We start from the raw sequence: 26637 nt of genomic DNA on the forward strand, positions 1-26637 counted from the left end.
ACCTGTGCCCATTTAAAGCTGCGTGATGAAGAGCTGAATACCCACTGGCGTCCTGCACATTAGCTCCTGGTCCTCGACGTAAACTGTAAATAAAAATATTACTCAATCGTACGACAGAAACTTGAATTCAATTAAATACAAATTACTGTATCTACATTTTTTTAAATTTTATTTCGCGAGTTCCGATCGACAACAATAAATCGCGACGGGTAATTAAATTAACAAGCATCTAAAATGCAGAAATCATATGATAATTTTCAACGGGATTAAAAATAATTCTTTCAAATTTTTTGCATAAAGAAGTCAAGTTTAATATCACTGAGCTCTTAAATATCAATCATTTGTAATTCGAAAGCTATTAGTGTCTCGGCATTAAATCAACTGTTGTACTTTTTTAGCTTCGTAATTCGAAGAAAGCACGCGACTGCTGACACATTCCGCGGAAGCCTGGCGGTACCAAAAAATAGCGCTCTCGGTATCGGCGCATCGCAGACGGTTAGGTGGTAAAATGTGCCTGGAGAACGGGTACAGGCTCGCTAATGAAGCTTCCTGCGTCCAACACATGTTCTCATTACGCGCCTTTGTTGCGCTCGCGCGGAGATAAATGTCGCGCCCCTGCAAACACCGTGTAAACGACGGCTCTCTCGGGAAAAGCGGAAGAGCCGCGGCTATATAGCACACTCCTCTCCAGCGACTTATGACTCGCTCTCGCCACCTTCCTACTTCCTTTTATTGAATCGGATATCCAGATATTCCTGCAACGCTTTGCCCCATAGAGAAATTTCTCGTTATCCCGTCTCTCTCCAAGTGGATTTGATTGGAGGAACGAAAGGGGGGACCGGCGGCTATTCAGCCGTCCTCGAAGCGTTGAGTGTCCGCGTTCAAAGGCGCTCGAATTGACTGGATTTCGAGAATATCCAGAAAAAGGGTCGAATAAAGTTTGTATAAAAATGATATTCTTTTTTATCTTGTGAAACGCGAGAAGAAGAGACGAGAATTAGCTGTCAAAAACAAAAAACTTAAATATAATCGAAAAGAGAATTTTTTTCTTTCAATCCATAGTAATTACGAATGGCTATGAATCAAGTGTTTGATTCCACGCGCTAATAGACGCCGGCATGAAAAGCCGCAATTAATGTTCTCATTCCACAGTAATAAAGTTCGGATGATCGTACGTGCCGTAAGTGCGGTCTTGCCTAACTGACACAGTGTCGCCCGACATAGTGTTGCAATGCTGAACACGTAACAGTAAGTTTATTGCCAAAACCTAATTAACCTACTAAATCTACTGCTCATTATTTTCACATTCTATGAATGCACGCAGCGATTAAAATCTAACATTAGAAGTGCTAGAAAGTATTATACTATTATTAACGCGACTGAGATTTCTATTTCATGATATCACGAAATAGCATATTGTAAGAAAATAAATAGAATCATTAATAATTAATATACAATGTATAATCGATTAATAATATACTACGCATCCCCGCGTCAAAGTGCGTCTTAATGAGAAATGTTATTAACCAACATAATATTGACCTTAGGTGACTAATAAATGCCATAACTCGGGCATATGAGAGCACGGTATTTGCACAGCTCTTATATAACTTCGATATGAGGAGTTGAAGCGCAAAAATATATATATATGTTTATTTATTTTATTCTCATTCCAGCATTTGCAGGACAAACTATGATTATTAAGCACGAATAATCGTTTTTTTTTTCATTTCTTGCAAAACTTTTAATACATAATAAATGTTATTATATATCTAGTGGCAAAATGTATTCGATCTAGAATGCGATGCCTTGATATGCGATATCAATCGATGAAACGCTCGAGCGATCGATTTGATTGATAATTAAACTCGAAAGAATCTTATAATTAAATCACTGATTGCGCTATCGCCGCCCGTATTAATTCCACGCGATCTAAATCGCTCGTAGAATCCATTATCGACCGCAAACTCGCACGTGTGTGAGGGAATGCGGGGACTTTTCCCTCGTTAAACGTACACATTTCAATCCCACGCCCACGTGACGTTGCCGTCAAAGCATCGCGTTCAGTTTACAAAACAATTACGTAAGCGGGAGACTTTTTCCACTATACGACCGGCACATCAAAGCACATCGTCATTAACGTCGTCATTCCCTCGGATATGCGTACTCTAAATCGCTGACTTTACGTAGGCGGCACGCGACGATCGAAGCTTAAGCTCTCTCCCCTTTCAGCTTCTCGAGCAACTCTTATGCCATTGTAACGGAGATCAAAAAGGAAATTGTATCGCGCAAGGGCGACGTTACGGGTCTGACAAAACGCGCGCACCACTCGAACTCGAAAAACCGCATGACATGAAGTAATGAGCATCGTTGGCGCCACGAGAAGTGTGCGCGTGATTCGTTAGCAAATGTCTCGCAAAATACATCTCTGAATCTCTGACAACGATTTCCCTGCTCTTAATTCTTTTTACATTTTTTTTCTCGTGCTCACAATGCAGTTTGCAGGCGTTAGGCTTCCTACGCTCGATCGTACAACACTCTCTCTCTCTCTCTCTCTCTCTCTCTCTCTCTCTCTCTCTCTCTCTCTCTCTCTCTCTCTCTCTCTCTCTCTCTCTCTCTCTCTCTCTCTCTCTCTCTCTCTCTCTCTCTCTCTCTCTCTCTCTCTCTCTCTCTCTCTCTCTCTCTCTCTCTCTCTCTCTCTCTCTCTCTCTCTCTCTCTCTCTCTCTCTCTCTCTCTCTCTCTCTCTCTCTCTCTCTCTCTCTCTCTCTCTCTCTCTCTCTCTCTCTCTCTCTCTCTCTCTCTCTCTCTCTCTCTCTCTCTCTCTCTCTCTCTCTCTCTCTCTCTCTCTCTCTCTCTCTCTCTCTCTCTCTCTCTCTCTCTCTCTCTCTCTCTCTCTCTCTCTCTCTCTCTCTCTCTCTCTCTCTCTCTCTCTCTCTCTCTCTCTCTCTCTCTCTCTCTCTCTCTCTCTCTCTCTCTCTCTCTCTCTCTCTCTCTCTCTCTCTCTCTCTCTCTCTCTCTCTCTCTCTCTCTCTCTCTCTCTCTCTCTTCTCTCTCTCTCTCTCTCTCTCTCTCTCTCTCTCTCTCTCTCTCTCTCTCTCTCTCTCTCTCTCTTTCTCTCTCTTTCTCTCCGTCTTCCCGCCCGGCACCTCTCGCTATTTCTCCTTCTCTCTCGATCGTCGAGCCGAGACGGCTGTTTGTTTTCCGCGCCCCAACAACAACGAGGGTAGTGCGCAATTCTTAAAGCCATGTACACAAACGCGTTACGCCGTCAGGCGTGCACGCTTCCGCATACATACACATGCGGAGTGCGAATACACACACACGGAGCTACGTTAGAATGACCAAGGAGCATTCGCGTGCTCTGACCCTGCTTAGCTGAGAACATTTGACTCTCTTTTTCCATCCTCCCCTCCCCCGTCCTTCTCTTCGTCGCTCTCTTTCGCTTTTCGTCCGCCCCATTCATCGAGTTCATCCGCTCTCCCAAGTTCCTTAATTAAACCCTGAAGATTGTCTGCAAAAAGGACATCGTCCGATGCCCTCGTCGTCTCTGAACATTACGAATTGGACGAAGGGCAGGAGACATACAGACAAGGGGGAGGACGATCGTTGGTGGAGAGACCGTCTGTCGGACACCGTATAATGGTAATTTCTTGTTGGTCTTAATCAAGAAGTTGCGCGATCGAAATGGGCATCGTGGGTGAACTTTTACTACCGTTAATAACCGTGGTCATTGTTCTTGACCAATTCGAAAAAAAAAAATAAAACAAAGATGAGGCTTAGAAGAAGAGAGGCTTAGAAGATTTATCCGATTGAGTGACGTGCCGATGAGCGTCTTTAATATACCAATGCTATACAATGAATTAAAATTATAAAAAAAAGTATTGCGTATATTTAAAGAGAAATAATTATAGACGTATTTAAAAAACAGAAACATTTATTAATTTAAGAAATTATGACGTGCATAAGTTTGACGCGACACAAAATGCACGTAACATTGTCTTACATCAAGGAGAATAATTTGATGTATCTTGATATACGAGTTTTAATTATGTTATTTTAGAAAGGATCAGAGAAGCGGCGTTGTATTATAATGAACGACGTGATGACGAACATACTTGCACACAAGCATAATATTAATGGAGCTTCCGTAAACACCTTAAGGGTAGAGGGATTACAAATATAAAATGCGGATGTGTGTGGATAAACGGAGTCCTATAGAGCCCTTTTCGACCCCGTGAACGTGAGTGTTTAGCGCGAACGCACCCTTCTGCCGGAGGCAAAGCGTAGAGGAAAACTAGGCTGAGAGGGAGAAAGAGTGAAAGAGAAAGCGGAGAGGCGCGAGAGAGAGAGAGAGAGAGAGAGGGGGGGGAAAGGGCGAGGGAAAGAGAGAGAAAGAGGGAGGGGGTTGGGATGGGAGATGGGACGGAGAGGGAACGAGAGTGCGAGAGAGAAGCTTGAAAGCTGTGAGGGTGTATACATGTGAGGGGTGCTAGGGCATCAATCGATAGTTTCCTCTGGCAAAGAAGAGAGGTACGATACGTGCCTACGTGCTGACGTAGCCGAATGTCCTTCTTCGGGAACACTTGGCGACAGGTGCCACGAAAAAAAAGAGACTTCCAAAGCACTTGCACTTAATGCCATTACACAGAGTGCTTTAAATATAGTTTAGTCTTGAAGAAATTGCACTTGATTCCTCATCGATAGGAAAAGGCACATGTATATTCGGCTTAAAAAATCTTTAAACTATCTTAAAGTGTGAGTCGCGTAACATGAGCAAGTTAATAAGCGATCGATTAAAATTCATGGAATTATAATCATGATACATTTAATCGGTCCACGAAATTATTTGCAAGAGATTTTATCGTGTATAAATGAAAAATCAATCAGTTGCCGTGAAATTTTAGATTTTTTTCATATCACATCCCGAAAAATCTGCCAAGTCCTTTCACGAAATCATGATTCAAATTATCACACCAACACAAAGTCAACAGCGAGCGGCCAACAAAGGATAAACACATTCGCGGGCGCTCGTACACGAAAAGTGGAGCGTCCACTTCGCGATTAGCATCGCAAAATATTCTCAACTCTCCCCCCCCCCCTCCCCCGCCGGGGTGTTGCCGAGGGGCTCGGGGACGCTCTCTCAGGGCGGTCGCGTTTTATATTGCTTTCCTGTGATCTCAACGAGAAGGGCAAAAAGGCAAACGCGCGTCGGGCGGTGAAGAGGTCGCGGAGCAACGAGGAAAGAAGATCGCGCGGGAGAACTTTGCCGCGGGCTGCCTTTGTAGTTATGGACAAGTTGCGCGGCACCAATGGCAGACACGAGGGACAATTCGTTAGAGAAGCGGCGCGTTCGTCGTGATATATTTAGGAAACAATACTGAGAGATCGTTGCTCATTTCTAACGAAAAAAACGTTTAAAAAAAATGCGAATTTGTCTTTTTCTTCCAATTTTTTACATACATAAATTATTTGTGTGAATATTCGTACATATAATAATAAAATTGATCGCATTTTTTTTTAGGTTATTGATTTTCATAGTGTGTTCTATGACAAATGTATTATTTTTAATTTTTTATGTTAAATACCTTGAGTCACAATTCGATTTTAAAATCGAATTTCAAGCAATGTTTAATCAATATTAAATGGAAAGTTCGCTTATAATTTTCGATTATAATTCGTCTTACTTTGAGTTTTGATGTTTATCAAGGAAAATATGAAGGAGAGTATATATATTTGTTAATATCGTCTTTATTTGCTTTATTCTGGCAGGCACTTGTTCCAGAATAATAAACAGGATTTCCTTCTTTCTTTCTCACTCTCGACGTCTCTTACCTCTTTGCACCAGTCTGGCGACGAAATCGCTCTTAAAATGCGTGAATACGCTCGTAGCACGTGACACGCACGCACGCATGCACGCACGCATGCACGCACGAGTCCCTCGAAAAACAAACGGTGAACTTCTTGTGCCGCCGTCGCAGCGTGACTTAATTAATGGGAGAGCGAGAAGCATCGACAAAGTCCGTCTTTGTCGAGGAGTTCGTGGCACTGGGTCAATAAAGAGCGCCGTCGAGTCGACGATGGTGTTTCACTAATTACGAGAACGTCGCTCGCTCGGAACGACACGATCGGCGATCGCAGTGTAATTGAATGAGGCGAGGATGCGACGTGATAATAAATTCATTCCGACTCGCATCTCGGAGTTCGATCGACTCTCTCTACACGTCCGGTGACTAATCGTCTGTGTAAATGCGATAGTACAAAGTATATTAAAACGATGATATGACTTCTAAATAATAATGCACGGAGTCGTATCAGTATGAATCATCTGTTTTTTTCGTCTTTTCAGAATTCTGAGAATTATTTACCTAACTACGAAAATCACACGATCATATTTAAAGCATAGAAATATAAGTTTTATAATAAATCGATAAAAGAAAAGCTTAGTACAGATTCGTTCAGCATTGAGTTCATTTAAAAATTTTTGATGAATTAATCAATTAAATATTATTTAAATAAGTATCGGCTATAGCATTTAGCAAAACAATTAATTTTTTAATTTTATTGCCACGATGATAGAAAAAAGAAAAAGATGTTATCTCATTTAAAATAATTGTGTGCAAAGTGATTATGCAAAAATTTGAACAGTGTATATAGAATTGTAATATTACGGGAATCAATACAAATATCGCGTCGCTCACACAGCCATGCGACAGCACTTGATAGATGAATGAACGATTGTTTTACTCTGATTCTACTGATAATGACGACATTGCGTATACACCGGTCGTTAATTTATTTCCGCGCGAAACTTTTTCGTCGAGCTTGACACGCTTGCTCGCGCCTATCCGATTATTCGTCAGCGCGTTCTCGCGAATAAACGCGAAATTACGGGGCATTCCCACGGTAATATACGCGCTCGTGAAACCGCGTGCAATTAGCGTTAATTCATTTGCGAAGGATTTAATAGTGTCTCTACTGTGTGAAAAGGTAAAGCGAGAATCCCTTCGTTTCTTCGTGCAGCCTATTGCGTCGCGCGTTATCGCGGTGACTCTTGAAAATAAATAGCCGCTCGTCAAATAGATCCCTCTATCTGCTGCCACAAATAGAAAATAGAGCAATTCGATAAACGCGTTGCGAGCAACGAGCGGAAATACAGAAACCATACACGCAATATTCCCATGTTACGACGAGATTTCAAATTTTTATATATTTTCGCCTTTCACATATTTTCACGCGTTGTTACATAATTCTTTGACACTGCATGAAAAAGAAAAAGATAGAAATGCTAAACGACGCTAATTATTTTGCGTTAGCAGTCCAGAGAAGGAAACATGAACGTGTGACTTTAGATAATTGACAGCAAAGTCCTTGCTCAGTATCAACGCATCTGCATACAACGTCACCGAGTGTATGTGCTCGGTGTGATTCATGGCCACGGTGAAATCACGAATAACCAACCAACCAGTGAATAAGAATGTAGAACGAAATGTAGCTGCCGATCCAGCACAAAGTATAATTATGTTCCAACATAATTGTGCTATGTTCTTAATTACACGGTACAAAACTCAGCCGCTATATTCACTTTGTTTTCAATTAATGTAATAACAGTAATTAAGATAATTCGATCACAATTGGATGAAAAGAAACCGATGAAATATAGTCAGTATATGTAGCTAAAAATATAGCCAGATATGCTGAGCGTATTAAACTACTTACATTTATATTAAATACCATAACACCAAAATGTCATTTAATCGACGCTCAAAATCGAAACAGGAATTCCGATAACGCGAACGTTCGCGACCGAGATTAAAGGTGGAAACGCGGGCAATGATTCGTGTAATTAACGGTATAGAACTAACGGCAGAAATCCTGGCGAGCGGTCAATCGCGACAGCCGCGAATTAATCGAACGACGACACGGTGCGTTCGATCGAGCGTGAGGGAATTATCGTAAGAAGCATCATCGTGCGAAAAAAAAAAAGATAATAAAAGAAAATAAAAGGATGAGGGTGCTCATTCACCGTGGGAGTTCAACTTCGATCGCATGGATTTTTTCATCGATCGCCGTGAAGAAAATTGCGAAACAGTAAGCAAACCGTGAGTACGTAGGCCGAGGGATCATTGCGGCAACCTTATCGGCGAGACGCGAATCGGAACACGTCGAAAGCAGCACGACGATGCGGCGGCGGTTCGATAATGGAATGCGCGAGACGATGAGAGTCGTGCCCGTGTCGATGACTCCGGATGAGACATCGGCCGTCGAACCGTCGTGGTGCCGTGAACGGCGAGGATAATCGTGAACCCGGAAATGATCTCCCGTCAACGAGGAAAGGCGGCGGCGAGCAAAAGTGCTCGTCGCGGTGACACCCACCTTGCCAATGGACCACTCCTCTTGGCTCGCTGGCCCAAAATCTTCTCGACCACGGTGACGTTGCCGCTCCTCGCTGCTTCGAGCAGCTCCTGATCCTTGCCCATGGTCCATTTACACCGCGCTCGAGCCCGCGATGTTCGCCCGCACTTGTCAATTTGTGTTTTCACTACGATTACTCGCGTTTCATTGATCCAGCGTGGCCATCTTTGGGCTGACTGACGCGCCGCTACGCGGCGGCCTGGCGAGGCTACCTGGACTGACTAGACTGACTTAAATGCGTAATGAGCGCGAGCGAGATGGCGACACGGCAGGACACGTGGCTTATGAATGGAGTGAGCGAGACGGCGCGAGGCCGCGCGTAACGCCGTACTACGAGCGCCGCGCCGTACACAGCCGAGTGTCAAGTGACAGCTGTTGCACTGTACGGATGCTGTACCAAAACGCCGGGTGACACCTAAGGAACGACTTGAGCAAGATACATTGGTAAAATGCACGTGATGTGAGCCAGCATGAAGCGAAATATAGTTATCCTTTTATTGATCGTGCCGTTATTTCTTGCCGATAAGGCATATGCAACGACGGTGTTAGAAAATACGACTATTGAATCCGCTTCATCTGGTAAGCGTACATAACCTCAATATTCTCGGCTGAGTTCAAACAACTTGCAGACAATAGCTGCTTAGACGATTAATCAATTTTTAAAAGAAAAAACATCAGATTTTTTATATACGGCCGTCACACAATTATTACATCTGCTATGCCTCGGTTAAAGATGTTTTATTGATTTAATTATGAAATACGTAGGCGGTTGATAACTATTATACGTAGATTTTTTGTTCTGCTTCGTATCCAGGAAGCTATATTTAAGTTGTTTGCTCGTGTGACATCATAAGCTAGATAACCCTGACCTAGCAAATAAAAGATTAATAAAGCATAAAAAAATATTTGTTATTTTGTACAATAACAAAGTATTTACGTAATTATTTGTATTCGACATATATTGCAGATAATATCAATTATTGACCTAAACATTGACGTATCTTTATGGAATCATAAAGAGAATAGCGTATTCAAACAACGACTAAAATTCAATCCAGTCAGTCATGCAACCATCACTGTAGTATTCCGTCAGATGTTTGGTTTATTGTGCTACAAGTTCATACGTTTCAATACAATATCACGATAGGTTACGACAAAACGATGCTCGACAGAGTGTCGAACAGAAGTTTATTCGGATCAAACATTGGTCTGTACTTTAAAACCGATAATATAACAGTCCCAATACAGGCATTCTTGAAGAATGATAACGTACGTAGTGCGTCAACATGTTGCTCGTGATTGTCACATACGGTCGAAAGGATGAGTATAAATAATATCAATTAACAATTCACACCCCTCTCTCTCTCTCTCTCTCTCTCTCTCTTTGCCGCACTTTCCTTTTTGAGCAGCGTTTAATCGAATGAAATCTAACGCCGACACAACGCTGCCAATTAAAATAATATAAAATTAATGGCCATACATTATAAAGACAATCGCAAGTCTTGCGTGTTAAACATTATTTGCGCGATAAAGACCGAAAAATTATACATTATGCTAAATTAAATAGCCGTGTTACATTGATCGCGATAGCACAAATAAATTGCATGTCGCACCAAGATGTGCATTCGATTAATTTGCGGCGCATCTCTATTATCCGTCGCGCGGATAAATGGGTTGAATAGCTAACCGTTTTCGACGGCAGGCATAATGGCAAAATTGGTTATCGAGAGAATCCACCGGCGTCGTTCATTGGTCGATTGTTGTTCCCCGCAGCGCCGATCCCCGGTGGATGTAACATGGAATTCGATATTGAGGTAGCGCCGTATCAAAAGCTGCATACAAAAAATGAAACGATAATAGTGGATATACAGCCAGCTTCGGCGCTGGCCGCTAACGGACACCCGATTTCCTGCGATAAAACGTTAGAGCACAAAATGTACCGTCTTTACTTACCTGGGTAAGACTTCACGCCAGAAACATACTTCGAGGCGATCACGAGTATGCTGACCGTGCAAGACATTACGCAAAACGGCAACAAGGTATCTTATGACGCTAGCTTGGCGAAATAAAATTTCAATTTTATCAAATACTTTAATGCCGATGTATATCGTAAAAAAATCACTATCAATGATCTTTGCTCTATTTTTGCTTATTTTAATATGCATTGCTAGAGTGACGATATGCAAGGTAATAGAAATTTGTTAATAGAAATAATTGCGGCGATTAATGCTTGGCTACTATTTATAAAATGTTACGATTTTATAATTAATACTTGATGGTTTATATTTAAAAGGGATCAGCGTATAATTAAGAATTCCTTGGTAGATACCATCCTCTCTTACAAACCCTATGAGACGTATCTACAGTGCATATGTCGGCACAGGATCCGTTTATGCCGCAGTTGCCACTTACGAAGATCGCTCCTCGGTTTATATCCCGATCTTTACGTATGCCTGTAGCCCTTTACTTTATCCAGAGAGTTGTCAGGTTTCAAGTACGTTTGATTTTATTTTTTCTTGTAAAACTAAAAAATTTTTGAGCGAAAATGTTAGCTTGTTGACAGAAAATTTGAAAAATTACACATTTATACGTTTTATATTTCTACATGAAATATATAAAAGAATATTTTCTTTCTTTAAATAAATTTATTACAGCGTTGAGAGATCACTATTACACTAAATATTTCGTAAAATATTTACCTATTTGTAGCTTTGTCGTTCTTTCAGATGATATATTTCTGAAGGTGGTTTGCGCACTCATCCTGATCGTTGGTTTTGTCTACTCTATAGCTTTACTACGCTACTTTAGTTTACTCCGCGCAATAGAATGTATATTTGCTTTTATAGAGGGTTTATTATATATATATATATATATCGAGTTGTATGATGAGTGGTATCTTCGGGTACATTCTAGCAGTGGGTATACCGGCGATCACACTACTGGAAGTAATTATGCATCAATTTTTATCAAACATTTTAATGAAACAATATACATTAAACGCATTAGTTTATTTCAAGAAGACACGCACGGCTTTCATGGCTTTATCTTCCAGTTAACGTTTTGATAGGTTTGTCGACGACCATTCCTGGTGTAATCTCATCGGTGATATGAAATCAATTTATTTACTCAGTCAATTTACCATTGGGATTCCTGTGCGCGTGCATCATATATCACTACGCTCCAGGTACGTGTTATATCTCGATCCAAAAAATCTCACGTTTCATATAAGTACGAGGCTTAATATCAAACAATGCTGAATAAGAAATAGAAATAAGAAGTAAAGAATCAGTGATCTGACGTTTTTCCTTCTTCAATAGACAGTTATCGTGCTCGTTCTATATCCTTTTGCACGAATAAAGTTAATTTACTTCTTAGATATCTTCCAGCGGTAGAAATCTTGTAGCTTCACGAAACGCGGTCCAGAGTGTAGCAGACGCGGTGGGATAGGGAAGGCGAAGGCGGGAACCGTAGGTAGCCTCTCCACGCCGCGGTGTTCGCGAAGGGCTGTTGCGAATTATAGGAAAATAATGAAAGCCAGGCTTAAAAGCGGAGGGATAGAACGCGCGCGGCTGTGGGTGGGAGCGCCGTCGCTACCCCGAAGTTAGTTCGAGTTTGGCGAAGGGATGAGAGGCGCACAGTCAGTTTCTCCCCGTAGCTTCTATCAATGCTGGCCGCTCATGTGGAAACCTCGCCCGTCGAATCCCCCATGCAGAAGCGGTGTGGCACATTCACGTTGCCTCCCACCTTTCTCACCATAACGCCGCGACTACCCTTCGCCACCCTCGCCGGAGCGAACGAACGCAAAAATGCGTCCGCCGCGCGCGGGATATGCGTGCACACATATACACACAACGCGTGTTGTCTCCCCCTCGGCGTGAACTCCCACGGCACGGTATAACCAGCTTGGAAGATTCGCATTTACCTAATTGTGTCCCCGTATTTATTCTGCGCCGGGACCTATTTAGATTACGCGATGCGTGCATACGCAACTGCGCGCGGCGAGTTGGACCGATCTACCCTGTCGACAGATGATCGCGATTGTTGTTTATTCTGAACCGACCACTTGCACTCCGCACACCGATGTAAAACAGATGATTACGATGTAACGGACAGCGTACGATCATCCGTCGTTAATCAGGTCGCCAAAATTTTTGCGCGCGATAAGGTGCGACATACGTTGACTTCATTGCGATAGAAATGAATATTCTAATCTAAAGAAATTATTACTTTTTTGTAGCGTGGATGTTTTATGTTTTGAAAAGAGAGTGGTTATTCTGGTCCATGTTCTTAAACTTAATGATTGCGATAGCTATCCTTGCGATCAAAATACGCAATATACTCATAAACGCGATTCTCGGATCTTATTTCGTGATTATTGCGATCGATTATTACGTTGGAAGCAATTTGAAGTACATTATTATTACCTTCATCAGGAGCGTCACCATATCCGGATTTCGTTTAGCATTCGTATATCCGCCGCATCAATATGCAGGTATGTCCGGATCGCTCTTCTTCATATTAAAGCGACTCTTAATATTGACTGCACTTTGTGAATTGATGCTACTTTCAGATTCAATCTTGATACTCTGCTTTGTGCTGCATAGCAGTGCGATTGATTTTACACTGTTACGCTTGTGCAACAGTTGAAGAAGTACCTTTGTCTAGCAGCTCTAACCCGCATTCTTCTCATCACGGTAATTATTCTGGCAGAAAAACGAATTTCGCAAAACGTCCAAGAAGATATTACCGACGTCGACATTATTAAATTTAATTATAATATGAAAAATTTTTTAAACTTTTTGAAACTCATTACTTTTAAACTAGATGTCAAAAACAATTTTTGCAGCAGCTCTGTTTACGTTTGTTAAAAATTCAAGTCGCATATCTCGGTTAATAACGTATCTCATATAAACATAAATAGATGCAAGTATACAAACCTGTTTTCCTCATTATATCGTGCTAAATATTAAAACATTTTCATTTAACGAAACGTAACGTTACATGTAACAATGATGCACATTTATGCGAGGCGTGTTTATATTTAACACGTGTAAATTTGTATTTTTGTTTGATAATTGTGATGTTTATTTTGATCTTAATTAGTAAAAGGTGTTTATTTTTATACGAAGATGATTTAAAAAAAGCATAAGAGCAATCATAGATTATATTACGTTACGTGTAACAATGATGCACATTTATGCGAGACGTGTTTATGTTTAACACGTGTAAATTTGTATTTTTGTTTGACAACTGTGATATTTATTCTGATCTTAATTAGATAAAAAGATGTTTATTTTATACGAAGATGATTTAAGAAAAGCGTACGAGCAATCGTAGATTATATAATGATATAATGATGCATCATTGCAAGTATAGTTATTATATTGATAAAAAATATATTTTTTTATATTTTTTGTTTTATACTATAATATATATATATATGTATGTGTGTAAGAGTTAATATTTTTTTGGGACAGAAAATGTATTAATGTTTAAAATAAAAAATTATGATTTGGCATTAAAATGAAATAACATTTATTGAATTGAGACAGTGACACCTAACAGTGGTTTCCTCTATTTCCTACTACTTACAATCTTAAAGTTAATCACAGCAACAATATTATCTCATTATTCACAACACTTACATAGATTACTGTCGCAATAATATATTATTCTCATTAATAAATTTGTTAATACTCATACACTGTGTAGTCGTTATTAGTAGTATTATTACAGATAATAAGAAAGTCGCGTAACCACTTCCGCGTCATGTTGGTTGCGTAATGATTAAAACATAATTCCCCGCTGGAACGCATTTTACATGCATAAAATTGCGGTAACGTTCGGTTCTATCCAAAGGTTCTATGCAAACGCAGATTCATAAAGATAACGTAATAAATGAGAATTACTTTAATCTACTCCTCTCGAAATGCACAGCCTGTTGCAAGTGCAGCGCCTGTTTGTAGAGAATCCAGTATGCAGACATGTATGATACGCGACTGTTCAGTAGATATACGTAATGAGTTCATCTTAAAATACTTTTTCGAGTGGTGACAGTAAACATCGTAAACGTTGCTAACGTATCCATGGTTTATTTTTAAATTTAATAATTTTATCTCATTTGTGTAAATTTTTTAAGAAGTATTTTTTGTTTACAACATATTCAAAATGTTAATACATAATAAGTTTAAGAAATTAATTATTTAACGTCGACATTTTTTAGAAAAAAAAGACACCAAACATGTACACTTTGTTTTGCGGATTCTCTGGGCGCTTTATATCTTTTCCGTTTGATTATTTTTCTCTATTTTATTTCTTCCAAATTATATAATATGACAAATTACTCATTATATTTATACAAACAACAAAATTATAAAATATTTCAAGAGTTTAACAGAAAAATCTTTCGAATAAAAAATTGCATTTCTAATTTAACGTTCGAAGAAAGTTTTCCTAGAGTTTCTTTTACGTTCGAAGAAATTTCTATAACAAGGAAGTGGCACTGACGGATTTAAATAAAGGTTGTCTCGAGAACTGAAGTTTATCATCGCGAGATCGATTTTACAGCGGCGCTATACAGATGCGCCGAAGATTTCCCAGCGCTCTCAGAGAAGAGTTCACGCTGTTTTATTTTCGTTTTCTTCCAAAAATATAAATTTACTAATGTACAGTACATTCCCCGTTAAGTGCTCTTCGCGTACAAACGTTCAACAAGTTTACACAAGCCCTACGTGACCGTGTAAACGCCGACGAGAAACGAGCGACGCTACTCCGGGTGGCGTAATTTTACATACTTCACACGTTACTGTTTAACACAACGTATATTATCCATGGTTATTTATTGGCTGCTGATTAATAGAGTTCGTCACCTACATTTATTACGGCGCGCGTAGCATTGTCCATAAAAACGATCGTTATGCGTTATCGAAAACGAAAAAAGGGGAAAAAAAAGATGATACTTGCAAATGTTCGTATCGCGACAGAAATATCGGAAATGTCGCTCTCTGAAAAAAAACCCCCCGTCGAGTTCTGGAACGATAAAATTCGAAAATATCGAGTCGCTGTTTTCACGCTGTTTTTTTCCACACCTACGAATCAGTGACTAATTATTCGATGCGATCGTGCGGCGCGACTCAATTACTGAAAAGCGTGCTACTACACCTCCGGCAGGTGGTGATCGAAATGCATCGATTAAATAGATCACGCATATACATACGCGTCGAAATTACAATAAGACCATACAGGTGGTTGGCGTATCTCCTTGCGGTTTAAAAGTTACGCCATTACCTCGTTTGGCGTGAATAATGGGATCGTCAAATTTAACATCGTGATCGCTAAAATTGTAAAAATTCCATAATGCAATAATATATCGCTTGTAAAAAAGATTGTAGCTTTATAAGACCGATAAACAGAGTTGCCTCATTCGTCCGGATTATTCGTTTAAACAATATGCGTGGAACATTGCGTGAAATTTCTGCATTTTTCGTGTACTTGCTGGCAATTTATTTTATATGCATTTTCGAGATCCGTTCCAAAACTCGTCCTCCGGAAAAGCTCATGCGCTCGAAAGTGATTCGCGAAATGAAAGGTGAATAAATGTAGGCTCAGATCATTTGACTTTATTGAAGTTCTGCTGCTGCACGGTGTAAGTAACGGAGTCGTCACTTCGGTGAGGGAAAACATTGAATACACGGATAAGATGTTGCGTAGTCTATAAGGTAGGTACGCTCGAACGTAACTGGAATTCGTCTGACTTACTTACGTACGTAATATATACAGCGATAGTTATCTCTAATTTACAGTACTGGTCTAAAGAGAGTAACAAATGCTATCTTACAATCATCTTTATACAGCGTAATCGAAAGAGTGTGCTTCGATCGTGTGCGCGGCGACGAATTAACGAGTTTTTCAGTGCCGATAAGACCTCTCGTTATTGCGAGCACCAAATATTCGCGATCCGATTCGGAAAGACGAATCATCGTTTTCGGTCCGTTGTTATCTCAGCGATACGTTTACATTAATAGCAATAAATACCGACGCGAACGTCTCATGCTACTTGCCTCCTCCGGGCGTTACACTTACGAAACGCATTATCTCTCTATAGAGTTACGCCGGTGTACTCTTTACGATCTCGTACGTCATTGTGCTTTCATTATGGTAATAACGATGGTATAAGCTACGGGGGATTGGATTGTCTTAATCTAGAATCGTGTACCTTGAACCGGGATGAATATTCGTATGGAGAGATGTGTATTATAAATAAAGGAGTTCAAATCGAACATTTCGATTTCTCGCTCGCAAATCTGTCGTCAAATGGTTTACGCGAGGTTTAGAAAAATGCTATCCGCGATGCTACATCGGGTGGAAAGGGAGGGGGGAGGAGGGAGGGAGGAGGGGGGATTTGAAACTGCAATATTGCTATTCTCGATAAATTCTGCACACTGATCTCGGTGAGGTTTAAATATAGTATACTTTGAAACACATGCGGGGAGCGATCCCTATGCGCGTTCGGTTGCACCTGTAAAACACGACGAACCTCCGCATGAATAACCACCCGCATTAAAATGCAAAAATTCCAAAAAGTCAAAAAAAAAATAAACCAACAGAAAAATTAATGACATGTGCGAATCGAAGCGCAGCGGAACGTGGTTCCATACGATTTTTATGTAGATCATCTTCTTCATTACATTTCGGGAGATAATCCGAATAAGTGTCAAGACGCTGACATAATAATAATAATAACTTTATTAAGTGCAACAAATAAATAAACTACAAAAGAGATCGTAAATTTAAAAAAAAAAAATATAAATATAAAATTATAAATAAATACAAATATATATTAAGACTATACTCCTTCGAATAGTTTGGATATTTTCCGTACAAGTCATCGATCGATTTTACACGATTCACAAACGAACGTAGACCGAGCTGCGAGCAGCCTCTCGAGAGCGGTGTCTTCCGACGCCATATCTGCCGGCAGACACGATGGCCGGCATCGCCGAAAAAAGCCACCCTCCAGGCAGCTATCAACTCTCTCCCCCACTCTCCCCCGCAAACCTTCCCTCTCGCAACAAAATCAGCCTCATCGGGAAGGACTACCACCCTAAACTCTCGCGAGAATATATTTCGGCGGGAGCCGCCTACGTGTCTGCGGCTCCCTTTCAATTTCCACGCGGTTCGCGGCCGCCCTTACACGAAGGAAAATATTTGCCGGAAACCGATACAACGTGCGGCAAACAATATGCGCCCGGCGGTATCCAATAAATCCGGTAATAAAGCTCTCCGATACCGAAAAACGAGAACGGCTGTAAATTTAATGAATGCTCTTGACATCGATCGATCTTCGGGAAGCTAAAGGGAGAATTCGCGCGCGTGGGATGAAGTGAAAAATAACTTTCCCGGCATTATGGCACTCGGTGAAAAAGACTTTCCTCGCGGCGAAGATTAAATTGAAATTATTTAAGCAAAAAAAATTCATTTTCTGTGTAAACTCGATGATCATTAGGCGATGGTGGTTTTTCACGCGTAAGTCCTCGATGTAATGACGTCGGTGGCGTAACGTAAATCATTTACACACACTATCGTGAGTACGTGAATACCCTGCGTGACCCGGGTTATGCGTATACATCTACGAAATCTAGATCAGACACGAAGTGGAAGATAAGTAATGTCGATTGGTTCCGGCTCGAATTACAAAACTTATCGTGCCGCCTAAAATTCCACTCTGCAATCGGGTCGTTAGTAAAAAATCTTTTCGCTTTATTTCAAGGGGGATTTGCTGGTCTGTCGGGCTTCTCTCAAAATTTCGCGACGGTACGTCGTCCCATTACGATCGTCAATGCAGGCGTTGGCAAACTTACAAATCGTTCAAGAAGGGAGGAACCTATTCTATCTCTTAATCTAAAATTGAATAGTTTCGTAGATAAGTATTGCCTTTCAGAAAATTGACGGTCGTAAACATTCGAGGACGCGAGTTATCAATCCGGCCTGCGAGGATTTATTATTCGGTCAGCGAAGTGATATTAGCTCTACGTGCGATCAAATATTGTCCGATCAATTAGAACACTATGAATTATTTCCAACATTATTTAAGCATGCACTCGATAACGTGTTTCTGGTAACAGCTTTATCAGCATGGAAAAAAAACCATTAATTCATAAATAAGTGATCGCGAAAAGTGGGCAAACGAAATTTTTCAACTTACAAGACAGTGGAGAGAAATTTCGGACACTTGCGTCATCATTTTCAGGATTGGGTTCATTCCACGCACAACCGACACTAACTGCGCGTCTTCGAAGAGATTGGCGTCTGTCGAGCGAGCTTCTTTCGTAGCGTCTCTCTCTCTCTCTTTCTCTCTCTCCACATCAATCGCGGCGTCGCCCGTCGGCAAACTGCGCGCGGCAAAGGATGCCGCGCGCCGTGTCTCGGACAGGGATCACTGCGCGACGGAGCACGTCACGAGAAGTCAATCCTCTCACTCACTGGTGTCGGAGTTGTGCACGGGAGTGGTCGCCGGTGTGCTGGGGGCCTGATGCTGCGTCGACTGCGTCGGTATCCCGAGAGAGGCGAGGAGCGGTCGGGGCACCGCGCCCGGGGTGACGCTCGGCGGCGGCGGGCTCTCCTGGCCTACGAGCAAGCTCGCGGGCGGGAACCCGAAGAGCTGGGATCACTGGAGCCTCGGCCAATAGTTGCCCGTCAGGTCCGGGGTCTGCGAGGGGATCTGCACCGGCACCGAGACGCCCGCCGATATCACTCCTGGAACAATTCAAGATGCCGGGACGATTGAGCGCGCTGCGACGGAACGTGAACTGTCGAGGCTTTGGGAAACGGAGAACGCGGAGATAAGAAGTACTTTCGAATGGGTGAAGCGTATCGATGGAAAGACTTGACGGGATTGAATCATAGTATACGTGAGAGAGGAATTTAATTTTGCGATGGTATTGTCTCCGTTCGATAATATCAAGATGTAACCTCATGGAAAATAATTGCCTTTGATATTTTAATTTTTTGCTATTCGTCCTGTGATTCTATTAAATTAATTTTATTATTTTATAATACCATTCTTGTTTATTTTTGTAATTTAAAAAATTCTTGATTTATCCAGTGGTATTATCTATTTTGACATTAATTTTTATGAGCAATGATATCGCGTTGGATTTATTCTTAACTTCAATATTTACACGTCAGGTAGAAAGGACGACACTCGACAACCCGCGTCGACCTCGGCGACGGCAGCGTCGTGAGGAGAGCGCATCGTTAGTCGCGTGAAACGCAGCGGGACTAATTCGTTAAAAACGACCGAGCACGTATTTACGGAAGGCGATGCAAAACGCACTTGCGAACAACGCCCACGGTGACGGTTGCATAAATAGGATTCGGCTATGATAGCGCGGCGGCGGCTTCGTACACTTCTGCAATTTGAATTAAACACCTTAACGAGCTGCGTCTAATCCAATATAAACTTCCGCGAAAACATTTACGCTCTATGCAGCCTCGCGTCGTAACTTTGTTCCTCTCGCGTGGGCTATAATTATGGCATAAAATGGCAAGACGGGCAATTTGGCGAGCGTTACGAGGACGCGTGCCATAATTATACCGTAATCTACCTTTATCTAGCAAAAATTACTACGTTGAGACTATTGATAGCGGACGTTGAGTGCTGGGTGAAAAAAATCTTTTATATTTCGCTCGTGAAATTTAACGCGCTAAAATTCTGTAATATCGAATCGTGTTTTCACGCATTCAAAAGCAATCGAGAACTCAAAACAAACTGTCGAGGATACTTTGCGAACGTTCGATTGCATTCTGGTGATCCCCAGAACTCCATCTCCAATTTCATATCCGAGGAACACCGTCTCCTCGATGTCGAGAATTAATCGAATATTCGTGACTCTCGTTCACCGTCCGTGGTGCTCGCCAGCTGCGCGACAACTCGCGCGATTACGCACATTTCCGCGGCCAAAACCTTGCTAACTCCGGGGACGGCTACTTAGCTATGAAAACGGCGCCGTTAAAGCCGACGGGACAGGCGCGGCGCTAACGAGCGCGGTGAAAGTCCTTACGGCGCTCGTGCACGTAAAGCGATTATGATGGATAACCCGCGGCTCGTTCCGCACGTAAGGAGCGGGAACAGGCGCGGGTGCGGAAGGAACGGCGGGAAAACGAGGGGGGCGAAAGAGCGGAAAGGAAGAAAGGCGGCCGCGAGAAGAGTATGCGGGATGGCGAGAGGGACAGCGGGGTGGGACACACTGCGCGCGTGTTCCGCAGTATTCCACCATTCCGGCTTGCGCTCCGCTCCGTTCCTGTAGGTACGCCGCGCACCCCCGTATTTCCTCCCCTTTGGGTTCGCACGTTATTGAGCGCTCGCCCAGCCGAGGCGAGACCCAACCCATCCACATCCTCTGTTCACCCCTGTATATCCTCAGGAGGGAGAGGAAGCGAGAGAGAGGAAAGAGAAAGAGAGAGAGAGAGGGAGGGAAAGAGAGAGAGGGAGAGGGAGAGAAAGAGAAAGAGAGAAATAGATGCGGAGAAAGAGACGAAAGGGGGACTCGGAGGGCAACGAGAGGGACGGATAGATGGATAGACATGAAGGAGCGAGCGCACCCTCGGAGGGTGGAAGGGTGTAGAAGCGAAGGGGATAAGAGAAAGGGAGAGAACGAGGCGGCGCAGGCTGCGAGAGGAGGCGCGACCCTCCGTGGCTTTTGCTAAACGAGAGGCAAGAGGGGGCGAGATGTGAAGATAGACGGAGAAAAGGGATAATAGGGGAAGAGAGTTGGAAGAGAAAAGAAGGAGCCGAGCGGCGCGCAAAAAGAAGAGAAAGAGAGAGAGAGAGAGAGAGAGAGAGAGAGAGAGAGAGAGAGAGAAAAGCGGAGTCGAGAAAATGGAAAATTCACCAACTACATCGGCGGGGTTGGAAAACCGCCGAACATCCCATTCTTCGATTCAGCCCAGCGGCGCCATGCGAGATTTGTTTTAAAATCCTTTTACAATTCCGTGGGCGAGCATGGAGCCGCGATCGCGCTCTTTACACTCCTCTCTCACTCTCTCACTTTTCTCTCCCTCTCTCGCTTTCTTTCTGTTAACAGGGCTATGTAGATTGCGTGTGAAGAGGCTCCTAGGTAATTCTCGACGCTTTATTTCGCGCTTTGAGCCGGCTAGAACACGGGGAAGGAACGACGATTGTGTCGGGCGAAAATTGGAAACGAAAACTTGTAAAGCAAAAACTAATTTTAGCGTGGCTTCATTCACACATCGACGAGTCATTGCTCAGTTCTGTGCAAATTTTCGAAATATAATGTAAGCTATTGGAAATGGGAAACAATTTCACAATTACAATAATACAGTACGCGCATATATCGTGTATGTATCGTATATATACGTGAAACATTGATATTCTCAATAGACGATAACCGTAACATAATAGACGAGAGAGATTTTTAAAAACAAGGCTTGAAAAAATTAAGAAATATCGAATGATAAAAATTTAAATGTTAAATAAAGAGAATCGATGAAGAAAAGAACTCAAACATCGATAAAAAATATTGAATTTACTTCAATAATTCATTTTACCGTCGGTATGTGTTTCGGCACATCTCTCTTTCGTACATTCTCTAAGTGACAGAGCAAATTAGTTTTGGCAAGCATTAATTAATTATTCTTGCAATCTAAATTATTCTTAAGCGACCTTGAAAGTGCGAGGGGCGGAGGATACGGTAAATTGATCGTGGTGAGAACTCACCGGTCGCGGTCGAGGTCGTCGGCTGGTAAGGTGCCCCACCTGGTCCAGCGGGTTGTCCTCCCGGCGTTGCGGGGGTGCCGCCGTGAGACGTCGGGATGCCGCGATGGGGTTGCGAGTGCGCGGCCGCCGCCGCGCTGTGTGCGTGAGAGTAGGACTGCGTGAGCGAGTGGAGAGGTTCGTGAAACACGTATGCCGGGTAGCCTTCGGCGCGTTGTTGAAGACAGCTTCCACCCATTGACCCGCCCAAGCTGCTTGACATCGAGCTACAAACAAGAAAGGTATCTACGTTAAAAAGAGCGAATGCCAACACAATGCCTCCATGTTTCACAACACACATCGGCATGCAGTAGAGCGATGAATTAAATATAATAATACTGATTTTTGAATGAAATTCTAGAATCTTTGAAGGTCAGCTATTCACATATTTGATGTTTGCGAAACAAAATGATATTCAGCGAAATTTCAATAGAGAAAAATTATTCTAGTTTTGCGCAGCAAGAGATATCGCTGCTCACCGCAAGTTATCGGGCGTATTCGATATTTATTCTTGCGCATAACTTTTGTATTTGAGAAACAATGCTGTTGCTTTATCGCGAGATTCTCCTACCTGTACGTGTCGGGCATGGTGGCGATTGGTTGCGGTATCGACGAGTACATGGCGTTGAATCCGGCGTTTAAGGGCAACCGTGGCGTTGCGGGGGTGGCCGCGGGAGGCGCGGCGCCGCTGCTACCCCCGCCGCTGCCGCCGGCGACCACCTGATCGACGGCCGCCCTCCTCTGGTTCCGTAATTTCTCCTCTCGACGCCACTTCGCCCTGCGATTACTGAACCACACCTGCAACCGACACAATGACGGTGCCTTTGTCACGATAAGTGTGCAGCCGCACACTCGGCGCCGCCGACACGGCATTTCGCATCATCCGCACTCGTTCGCATTCGCACTCGTTCGCGTTCGTTCACGCTCCACGATTCTCTTCTGCTTCCTCTCCGGAGAGAATACCCTCACTCCCTAAACCACCCGGTCGTCTCTCGCTCTCTTACCCTCTCTCTCTCTCTCGCCCATCTTCGCGTCTCTATCCGACCGAAGCTCTCGTACGCTCCCGCGGTAGCGCGAAATCTAACGCCCAGACACACTTTTCGCATCCCGCGCGAACATCCGCGCGAGTTTGCACGCCGCTCTCCTCCAATTTGTTAATTGCGATTGAGCAGTTGTCAGACGGGAAATTGAGTTACTCTTGCTCGCTTGGTCCTTTCCCGTATATAGCCTTCCGCTCTGTTCTCTCTTCGCGTATCCTCTCTACACACGTTTCTACCTGCCTGCCGCCCCTTTGCTGCGGCGCATTTACACACGTCTCTTTTCAAGCATCTGGTTGTACTATAAAACGCATTAAACTCGATAACATACGGCTGCAGTCGCAGCAGTAGTATCAATACAAAGTCCGCAATTATTTCAATCTCCCCTCAATGCTATTCGTTTTTTGAAACGTCGATTAACTTTAATATTTATTCAATCGATTTTCTTTTTACTTTGCAGAACTATAATTAAAGGAAAGAAAAAGCACATAGATTACGTTAAAATGTTTGTGACGGATAAAGAGAGGATGCTAAGAGTGTTTTTAATGATTGTTTCTTCACTATGTCGATAATGTTTCGAATAACATGACGTAAGCTCGTACAATATATCGAGGCTTAAGTTCTATGCTACGCTTGCACGGATTTCCTGATTTTTGTGATTCCTCTCAGCGATAAGAGGATTCGTCCCCTTCGATATATCGGTTTTTTCTTGCCAGCGCTTAGAACAATCCATGAACCATGCATTTGACTTTATCGTAAGACTTTTTTCTACTATATATGTTGTAATTCTGTTCAATGCGTTAATTTTATTTCAAAAATGCTTTTCTTTCTTAAAAAAAGAATATTATAATCCTTTGACTTATAATAAGGATTTTGAACCGAATATCTAAAGATATTTTAAATCAAATTCAAAAATTTTTTTTTTAATTATAGCTCATAAATATTTCGGAAAAAATGTAATTTTAATAAATTGATTCGAGATGTAAATTTTAATATTGAATATGAAATGTATCTAAATCGTCAAAGCAGAATCTGAGTAAGAAAGTAAATGCTTATCAGATCAAAGCAGTAATGCTATTTTGTAGGATCAAATGTTACTTTTTTTCCAAATATTATTTTTGCAAATTTTACTCGTATTTCAAAATATTGCATTTAATTGGTGAATATCGCGCGACTTTTATTCATGCAGTCAACAAACGAATCGATCATTAATCGAGAGATCCGATTCTAATAAATTATATTTAATGCAGCAGATGCAATTACGGGACAAGTTTTCGAAACAGAGATCCGCATATTTCCGCGTGCTAGTGCGCGCAAATAAAAACAGAGGACAAAGCAATAACGGCAATTTCCATTTCTGTCGATTTTGGTTGTAACGAATTACCCGCGTGTGCGATACGGAAAAAAAGGGGGATGTTTTTCGTAGCGGAAAGAAATGTCATCAGCGTAGAAATACAAGCCTTCCGCAATCTCACGTATAACGTCGCGCGCTACGAGCACGGCGAGGGTCCTCGATTGAATCAAAAAATAAATTCCATCCTCCTGTCCTCCCATTGGCGCAGCAAATCGTGTTCGACCACCCCACCGTCAAATATCTGCCATTCGCCCGCAGCAAGCTCCTTCCGCCCAATACCATCGTCCCTCGTAAACTCGTCCTCCCTCGTCCCGAAAACTCGTCCGAATCGATCCGTGCGAGAGTCCGTGATCCGAACACGCGCTCGGTCCTTAGTGTTACTCGAAGAACCCACTTCTCCTTCGAGTCTCGTCAATGGCCGTAATGCGGCGGGGACCGGTTTCCGGCCTTGAAACCTTCCGACCTTCGGCAAATTCACGACGCGCCGATGTGGAAGCGCAAGAAATACGTGCCGGTTTGCACGTCTCGTCGGCGCTTTCGGAAACTAATGGAGCGTACGATACTGTCGCGTAGATACTCCGCGGATATCTCTTACTCGGACCGAGAAAAAGAAGATGCAAATGTGTAGGAAATAAACATCTCTCTCTCTCTCTCTCTCTCTCGCCAAAAAGTAGCCGACGATGCCGACGATGCGAGTCGAAACGCCAGACAGTTTCCCTCGCATACCTAACGTCCAATTTTACGCTTTATTTTTTGCACCCGTTTCACTCGGCGCGCCCTCGAAAGCGCGTCGGAGAAAAATCCCGCTTTAATCCTCGCAGCGTATCGGCCATCGCGCTCGTACGAGGTCGACTTAGGGAACGCCGCGGATGATAATCGGCCGGCGACGTGGCGGCGTGGCGAATCTCATGGCCGTGGCCGAGGGTATATAGGCGGAAAAGCGAGGGACGGGCCAATCGGAGGGCGACCTCCCTGGGGACGCGATGGTTGCCATGGTTGCGTCCGAGAACCCTCTTAGGCCTTCCGCGCGATCCCTCGCGACTCCGGGCGGGCCGTCGCGTTTACATGCCGCGCCATACCGCGCCGTATCATGCCGCGTGACGCGTTTTGTGTTTCATTAGAGCACCGGCTCTTCTCTCTTCTAGTACGCGCACCTCGTCATTCAAAGATCGTCCGGCAATCGGTCTAACTCGGCGATTTCCGCGATTCCCTCTTTCGTCCTCGCCGACCAAGCTCGACTATCTTTTTGTCTTCTCCCTCTTTCGGTTCCGCACGTTCTCTCGTTCGGTCTTCCTTTCTCTCCCTCTCTCTCTCTCTCTCCTCCTCCTCCTCTTCTTCTACCTCTTTCTCGCCAAACTTCTCCTTTTCCCACCCGCGCCGGAACTCCCGGTTTCCTGCACTTAGCAAGATCAATACCAGCCAACGAGGCTTGAAAACATGCGTCAACATGGTCTTGCACTGTTTGTACGTCCACATAACGCAGCGCGCCTGGTTACTACCACCACACTGATCCCCGCCGGCCACTTCGTCGACCCTCCCTCGTCTCTTCCTATGATGCAGGTGAGAGGCAATGAGAGGTGAAGGGTGAGCGTGCCCAAACAATGTTCGATAAGGCTATGTACTAGCGGTTCGACGTTAATATTAATTATAATTACACAACACGGTGTTTTGCACCCTTTCTGTGATTAAAAAGTAAGAGGTATTATTGGAACGGAAGTTGTTGTTGAACAGCAACAAAGCATCATATGTCGTGGAAATGTTTGCATACAAGAGCTTAATGACACTGAAAATAACATTTCCGCGTTTCTAATAATTATTTAGAATAGCTTATTGTGACAGTACGTATATATAAACGTGGAAATTTAATTTCAACCGGCAGAATTATAATGCAGCTTTCGAGCTATTCGTGAAACAATACAGCGAACAATATAACGGATTAATATAGAATGCATGATGTAATCCGTTGACTCTGACAAGACTTTCAGGCGAAACGAGCATTTATAAGAGACGCACATTATAAAGACGTCTTGATATTTCAGAAGCATCTTGATGCACATAT

At 42.8% G+C, this 26637-nt stretch overlaps 4 protein-coding genes across 8 annotated transcripts in view; 2 read left to right on the forward strand and 2 right to left on the reverse strand.

The window, feature by feature from the left end:
- Positions 1–8626, reverse strand: part of LOC105669973 (ankyrin repeat and SAM domain-containing protein 1A-like) — a 46759-nt gene extending 38133 nt beyond the window's left edge. Inside the window, exons 1-2 of one of the 2 annotated variants that reach the window (XM_012363201.2) lie at positions 8375–8626; positions 3–83 (exon numbers count right to left, since the gene is read on the reverse strand). In XM_012363201.2, the coding sequence (XP_012218624.1) occupies positions 3–83; positions 8375–8478 (185 nt within the window). In that variant the 5' untranslated portion in view covers positions 8479–8626. The remainder of the gene's footprint in view (positions 1–2; positions 84–8374) is intronic. The other variant, XM_012363202.2, reaches the window with a different exon arrangement.
- tsl (torso-like) overlaps positions 1–26637 on the forward strand; it is a 311116-nt gene that overhangs the window by 217753 nt on the left and 66726 nt on the right. The window lies entirely within an intron of this gene.
- Positions 8872–13835, forward strand: LOC105669957 (transmembrane 7 superfamily member 3-like). Its single transcript, XM_067358640.1, is given in 11 exon segments — positions 8872–8993; positions 9404–9492; positions 9495–9691; positions 9694–9730; positions 10184–10452; positions 10739–10907; positions 11140–11233; positions 11283–11334; positions 11337–11358; positions 11466–11597; positions 12651–13835. Coding segments are annotated over 11 exon segments (1593 nt in total). The 3' UTR covers positions 13061–13835.
- toy (twin of eyeless) overlaps positions 13925–26637 on the reverse strand; it is an 80040-nt gene continuing 67327 nt past the window's right edge. For all 3 annotated transcript variants that reach the window (XM_012363213.2, XM_067358617.1, XM_012363211.2), the window contains 3 exons: positions 22759–22985; positions 22152–22414; positions 13925–19168 (listed from right to left, as the gene is read on the reverse strand). In XM_012363213.2, the coding sequence (XP_012218636.1) occupies positions 19080–19168; positions 22152–22414; positions 22759–22985 (579 nt within the window). In that variant the 3' untranslated portion in view covers positions 13925–19079. The remainder of the gene's footprint in view (positions 19169–22151; positions 22415–22758; positions 22986–26637) is intronic.

Source organism: Linepithema humile, chromosome 7 (genome assembly GCF_040581485.1).
Source record: "Linepithema humile isolate Giens D197 chromosome 7, Lhum_UNIL_v1.0, whole genome shotgun sequence".
Taxonomy (NCBI): Eukaryota; Metazoa; Arthropoda; class Insecta; order Hymenoptera; family Formicidae; genus Linepithema; species Linepithema humile.